Source organism: Penaeus vannamei, chromosome 4 (genome assembly GCF_042767895.1).
Source record: "Penaeus vannamei isolate JL-2024 chromosome 4, ASM4276789v1, whole genome shotgun sequence".
NCBI lineage: Eukaryota > Metazoa > Arthropoda > Malacostraca > Decapoda > Penaeidae > Penaeus > Penaeus vannamei.
The window spans coordinates 1227274-1234773 of NC_091552.1; the positions used below are offsets into that span (position 1 = coordinate 1227274).

General features: G+C 39.1%; 1 protein-coding gene across 1 annotated transcript in view; it reads right to left on the bottom strand.

The window, feature by feature from the left end:
• Positions 1–417: 417 nt before the first annotated feature.
• Positions 418–7500, bottom strand: part of LOC113819375 (probable glutamate receptor) — a 12810-nt gene continuing 5727 nt past the window's right edge. Inside the window, exons 4-11 of the mRNA XM_070121250.1 lie at positions 5733–5990; positions 4941–5044; positions 4485–4658; positions 2745–2959; positions 1899–2116; positions 1490–1635; positions 1170–1277; positions 418–1022 (exon numbers count right to left, since the gene is read on the bottom strand). Coding sequence (XP_069977351.1) covers positions 593–1022; positions 1170–1277; positions 1490–1635; positions 1899–2116; positions 2745–2959; positions 4485–4658; positions 4941–5044; positions 5733–5990 — 1653 coding nt within the window. The 3' untranslated portion in view covers positions 418–592. The remainder of the gene's footprint in view (positions 1023–1169; positions 1278–1489; positions 1636–1898; positions 2117–2744; positions 2960–4484; positions 4659–4940; positions 5045–5732; positions 5991–7500) is intronic.

Here is a 7500-nt window from a genome sequence, read left to right on the forward strand (position 1 = left end):
ATCATTATCATCGCAATGAAAATAATGATAAAAGAAAGCGGCAATTAAAATAATAACTATAAGATCGAGAAATATGAAGAAAAAAAACGGCATCTAAATGCATATTTACATGTCTGCATTAATCCATGTACACAAACCATTTTATTTGCGCCTTTGTAGACATGGCTTTTTCATCGTCGTTTTTTTTCTTCGAACGAATCTTCAAAATATCCGTATATTGCCTTTTTGCCTCAAAGTTCAAATCAAAAGTTTAAAGAAATAATAATTATAATGAAAAGAGAGACGGAGAAGGAGACAGAGAGGGAGAGGGCGTATGGGAGAGAGAGAGAGAGAGAACTTAAGATAAACAATTATATTTTAAATGCCCCTCCACGTTTTGATAACTTTTTTTTTTTTTTTTGTGATTAATAGTCTACGTTGTGTTTTGCTCAAAAGTTTATATTGTGTCCTTTACAAAACATAATGCTATTTTCACAAACGCTTATACAACAAGCTCAAAAAGTTCCACCGATGTAAAGAAACGCTGCAGATGCTAAAAAGATAAATAAATTAATTAGAAGTCCTAAGTGCATCTTCAATCCTTGTCGAGATTTCATTTCTTCATCTGTCTGTGAGCGAGTCTCTGCTGCTCCGTAGCCTTCGGAAAGGCTACAGGGGATGAGGTCGACCTTGCTGTTGTCCTTATCCTGTGAGCCCTCGCTACGCCCTTCCCTGCCACGGGGGACTTGGTCCTCTGCGACACAAAGCCGTGGGGGCGACTCGTGCTCCAGGCTGACTTCGAGGCGATGCTCCACTCCTCCTTCGGCCGAGGACGAGGCGGAGGGCGCGCGTACTTGGTGTAGATCGTCTCCGCCAAGAGAAAACACAGCGCCATGACCGTCCCACTTGCCAGGATGATGAAGGCGGCGCCCACGTTCTGCAAGGAGAGCGAGGGCGCGTTTGTCCTGCTGAACGCCAGCGCCTGCTTCGAGTTCTTGATCTCGAAAAGGTTGAGGATCCCCGAGGAGCGCAGCCTGGTAATTCTAGACGAAGAGGATTTTTTTTTATTAGTACCATAATGATGAAAACTTCTTACTTAACCATGTTTTTTATTTCAGTTTTTAGTATCTCATTTCTTGGAAACAAATATCATTCGTCCTTTTTTCATAATTTTATCATTTATCACATACTGTTCATCAATTATGGGTTTGAGCGGCGAGTTCTTCCTCAAGCCAAGCGCCATGTAGAAAATCCCCGCTTTGTCCGGCAGTGTCACCAAGCGAGGGTCGTCGCTGTAGCTGTGAACGAATAATCCGAGCTGTAAACATGGCTTTCAGATTGCAAATAAAGACGTATAGATATAGATATACTTACGTACACACACATATATACACAAATGTATATGTATATATGTATAAATACTATATATATATGTATATGCATTACCAAATTTATCGAATAAAGAAGTACGAAGTTGATGAAGACACACAAACGCAATGGCGATTACAACCTGTACTGGAACTCCTGCTGGGTCATGATGTAGGCGTACTTGCCCTCGAGGACACGAGCCACGCCGTCGGGGTTGTAGGTGAGGCTTCCCGGGCGCCCTTCCACCATGTCTCGCCACACCGCCTTGTACAGGGGGATGTCCGAGTGCTGGGGGAAGGGCCAGGAGGATCGGGTGTGGAGAGCAAATCAGAGATCTTTGTTTTATTGCGTCCGTAGTTCTGTTATTGTGTAGTTTCTGATTCTTTTGTTGTTAGAAAGTATTCTTTTGATAAAGGAATTCGTTCTCTTGAATTAAAGGATTTTTAAACATTCCCTTGCTAACTGGTAGTATGGGAATCTACCATATAAGTTATGTATAGTTTACAACAGCATATAACCATTCTCTCTATGTCAAAACCAAAGGAACCTACTCTGAAGGTGTCCTCAGTGAAGGAGCCTTTCCAAATACCCAACTGGTAGTCTCCTGTCCTATGCAGCTCCTCCAGATTCTTAAAGGGCAGGATGTTGTTAGAGACCGAGAGCATGGAGATGAGGAAGCTGGAATAATGCATCACTATCAGCTGTGCCGAGACGAACATCGCGAAGAAGATAATCCTGCAGCTCGTACTTGACACCCTCATTTCCGAACCTGTTGGTGACAAACGAGGAGAAGTGCCGAGCAGCGCTTTGTCTCCGTGTTTTGTTCTCTTCTCTCTCTATCTCTCCCTTTCTTGGTCTGCGTCTCGCTCTTGTCTATTTTTGACCATCTTGCTACCTTCTTCACTGTCTGTCCGTTTCTCTCTCTCTCCTTTTCCATCCCCCCTCTCTATCTATCGATCTATCTCTATCTATCTAACCCTCTTCTATTCACCGTTTACACTGTCTGTCCGTTTCTCTCTCTTTCCCTTTCAATCTCTCTCTCTCTCTCTCTCTCCCTTTCCATCCCTCTCTCTCTATCTACATATCTCTCTCTAATTCTCCTGCCCTTTCTCCTCCTCCTCTATTCACCTTCTTCACTGTCTGACCGTTTCTCTCTCTCTCTCTATGTATATATATAAATATATATATATAATATATAATATATATATATATATATATATATATATATATATATATATATATATATATATATATATTTGCGTGTGTGTGTGTAACTCTCCTGCCTTTTTTTCTCCTCTATCCACCTTCACTGTATGACCGTCTTTCTCTCTCTGTCTCTCCCTCTCCCTCTTTCTCTCTCTCTCTCTCTCTCTCTTACCCCCCCCCCCCCCACCAACCTTGCTGAGTCATCATCCCCATCATGAGCAGGAAGGAGTCCCCGAGAGCGACCTGCTGGACCTCCTTCGGGCTGCTTCTCGCCAAGTAGAAGAATGCTAGGGGCGCGAGGGCTGTCAAAACGCCCACGCCCGCCCACGCCCACGGTGTGAACTCCTTGGTGTAAGAAGTCCAGGTCATGTCTTTGGAGGAGGGTTTCCGCACGACGATCATGTTCCTGGGAAGGGAGAGGCGGTAAGGGTCTTGCTTCACCTTCCGGATGTGTGTCGGAACAGCTGGGAATATTCATATTTGAGCCGATAGCAATACCAATGTATATATATATATATATATATATATATATATATATATATATATATATGTATATATATATATATTGTGCGCGCGCGCGCGCGCGCGCGTGTGTGTGTGTATGTGTGTGTGTGTGTGTATGTGTGTGTGTGTGTAACTATGCATATAAATATACGCATACACACATGCATATATATATATATATATATATATATTTATATATACATACATACATACACACACACACACACACACACACACACACACACACACACACACATATATATATATATATATATATATATATATATATATATATATATATATATATGCATGTATGTAGAGAGAATGATAAATAGATGGATATATGTATAGATATACAGATGGATATATGTATACACTCATGTGCGTCTGCGTGGGTGTGTTTTTGCTTAGTGTGCGTATTATTCCACTTGACAACATTTTGCAACGGAGAAATTTTCAGCAAACATGAATAACACGGAGAGCAATATAAAAACGATATATCGACTATTCCAGGTTTGAAATGTCCAATTTATGACCAAATAACAAACGGAGGAATAGACTTGAAATACTATAAAAATGAAGAGAAGAATAACTTTATTACAGAAACAAAAACAGACAAGGATCACTATTTTATCTGTAGTTAACTAAATGCTCAACGGAGATTTGTTGAAAATATGGAAATTGTAAAATTGTTGCTCATTTTACGTTATGTATTTTTTGAAATTCATCAATCATATGTAGATTGCCATTTATTTAATAAAGTCGTTTAGTATATGATATAAAGGAGAACAACGCTTTTACATATATATATTTTTTTAATATATAAGCATTGTATTTGCCTCTGTGAATTTTTTTTTAGTCTATCTTTCATTTTGTCTGCAATAGACACGCTGAGACCCTACGAAACATTTATTGTAATGGTGGTAATTGTGTTCAGAATGGGTAGTTAAGATGCTGAAGAAAATTGAGACTTCAAATATAACTACTGTATCATTACTGCCAAAATTGAAGTTTGTGAAAATAAAGATTATGTTCTTGTTTTTTCACTGACTGACTTACCGGAGTTGCACATGTTATTGCCCGTCAGGTGGTCTATCAAGGTTTATTTCAGGTGTTTGTTCCCTTATGAGCAACTGGCGAGTCTGTATTTTCTCTTATTATCAAAATTCAGTATTTTTTTAAATATTTCAGGGCTATGCTACACACACCGGCTCTTAAATATGGAAATGATTCTTTGGAGCTAAAATATTTTTCTTTTTTTGCACTCGTGGAAACATTTTAGCCAGCCATGAATTGAAGTTTAAATGAAGTGTAAATTCTGCTCTTTATTCTACTTCAGCAACATAGGGTGTTTGAGAATACGTTTTGGATGATTATTCCCATCCACTCTCCTCACCAACACTTAAAAAATCAATTAATGAACTAACCATGTCTGCTGTATGGCTATGCTATAGTCAATGACCTCGGCCCGGCTGGACAGGATGATGAGGCCCCCGATGAGGTCAGCTCGACCCGCCATGACCTCTCTCACCATCCCTGTCCACTCGCCGTTGGGACTCCGCGCTCCCCACAGCCTGTCCTTGGGGCGAGACCAGGAACATCTAGGGGCATGGGGGTGGGGGTGGGGGAGAGAGGGCAAAGGATCTTGTTTCATTTCTCAATTAATCGAACTGAATATCTGAATGATGCAAAAATGTATCAAAACTTCCGTGACTGCAATGTGAACACCGCACAAGAAGTCCATGTTTTTTATTTATTTATTTATTTATCTATTTTTGCGTTGTATTTAGGACACTATGGTACAATATAATAAGCTAAGGTTTTCATAAAGGAAGGGAGAAGGCTATTGTTACACAGCTTAAACGTATGGTTTGGTCTCCTACGTGAAGTTGAGCAACCCCTGCAGCGCCTTGACGACCTCCGAGAAGATCCCACTGAAGTGCATTCTGCCGGCTTCGTCTTCATCCACGATGGACATGGGGATCCACTGCCAGGGGGGAGGGGGGCACGTCGGTTAGCATAGCAGGTAAATTCCATCGTTCATTTATTTTTCACATCCACTAACAGCCGTAAACAAACACATTCGCTCCATACGTTTATTCACATCCACTAACAGCCGTAAACAAACACATTCACTCTCTACGTTTATTCACATCCACTAACAGCCGTAAACAAACACATTCACTCTCTACGTTTATTCACATCCATTAACAGCCGTAAACAAACACATTCACTCCCTACGTTTATTCACATCCATTAACAGCCGTAAACAAACACATTATGTTTATAAATCCGTGTGTCCGTATGTTTATTCACATCCACCAACAGCCGTGAAGAAACACATTCCCCCGTATCTTAATTCACATCCACTAACAGCCGTAAACAAGCACATTGTTTATAAATCCGTGTGTCCGTATGTTTATTCACATCCAACAACAGCCGTGAAGAAACACATTCCCCCGTATCTTACTTCACATCCACTAGCAGCCGTAAACAAACATATTCACTCCGTATGTTTATTCACATCCACTAACAGCCGTAAAACAAAGACATTATGTTTATAAATCCGCATGCTTATACATTTATATTTACGACTGAGAAGGTGACCCACTTCAACATAAACAAGTAACACCTCCCCCCTCCCCCCTACCCCCCAAGAAGACCCCCATTCTCACCGACTCTGCCATGCACTTGAGGCGGAGGCCATAGAGGTCCCTCCGTCGCGTGGCCACTTCCCCTGCCACGCCGACGAAGAACCCTCTGCCAGCCACCTCTCGCACGCTGTCATGGACCAGCTCCCCCTTCACGCGGCCAGGCGGGGTCCTCGCGCGTGTCCAGATGGCTACGAGGTGGACCATCAGGGGCATGTGCGGGGCCACGCGGTATTGCTCCCACACCTTCACGCCCTTTTCCCTCGTCCCGCCCAGCTGAACCTTGAGGCGAGGACGTGGGCGGGGATGATAGGGTGAGTGGGTAGCGGGGAAGGGTCTTTCAGAAAAGCAATAACAATAATAATAATAATGATGATAATAATAATGATAATGATAATGATAATAATAATAATAAAAACGATGATAATAATAATAATAAGAATGATAATAATAATAATAATAATAATAAAGATCATAATAGTAATCATGATAATAAAAATAATGATGGTAACAATGATGATAACAATTACATTTATAACAACAACAATGATAATGATAGATGATAATAATGATGATAAGATATAATGATGATAATGATAATATTAATAATGATGATGATAATATCAATAATAATAATGTTGATGAAGATAATCATAATCATAATGATAGCAATAATAACAATGATAATAATGATCGTGATATCTATACCGATAATAATGATAAAAGCAGTAACAATAACAATAACAAAAACAACAATCATGCTACTCATAATAACATCAACAATAGCAATAACAAAATTAACAAAGTACTTTCTAATATCATCTATTACTTACGTACCCTAAACTCACACCAAAGTCCACCATCCGTACATAACGGAATAAGAGAAGAAGCGAATATCGTAAGAGAGAGGGAAAGGAGAAATATGTATCTCTATCAAGTATTTTAATGTATGAAATAAGTCACCGTCCTAAGCGCTCTGTATGAACATGGGTTTTGCAAGACTCCGTGAGCTTACATAAGGATTAAAATAGCTTGCTGCTTCTAGGAATATAAAAAATACAGGACGTAATTTTAATAGTTACAATATTTGAAAGTGATCAGGACGTCATTTTGATATAATATTCAATATTTGAAAGTGATCTTGGACGTAATTGTAATAGTTACAATATTTGAAAGCGACCAGGACGTAATTTGAATAAATATCTAATATTTGAAAGTGATCTTAATATAAAAAAAAACATAGAATGATATAGAAAAAGAATAATTTCATCGAAGAAATTACATGCAATTCTTTTTTTATCAAGATACTACACACGATCAGTCCTTTGAATGCAAAGAGGATTCGAGCCGACCGTAAGCCCGCGAGCACAGATTCAGCTTAAGGCATAAGGGATTCCAAGAGACTAAAAAGGATCAGGGAAAGATTCTGTATGTCTCCGAAATCCTCGGCGAATCCACCGGCCCAGAATCCTGTGTCTAAAGAAGGACAAGGGAAGGAAAAAAAGGAAAGAAAAGGATGATTTGACCAAGGGAAAGGGTTTGAAATGGCCTTGGCGTATTTGCCGCCTTCGCTGAGTGTATGAGTGAAGATTGTTTGGATATATGTGAGAGGGAGCTTTATCTGTTTATACGTAAACGCACAAATATATATATATATATATATATATATATATATATATATATATATATATATATATATATATATATATGTATATATGTATATATATATATATATATATATATATATATATATATATATATATATATATATATATATATATATATATATATA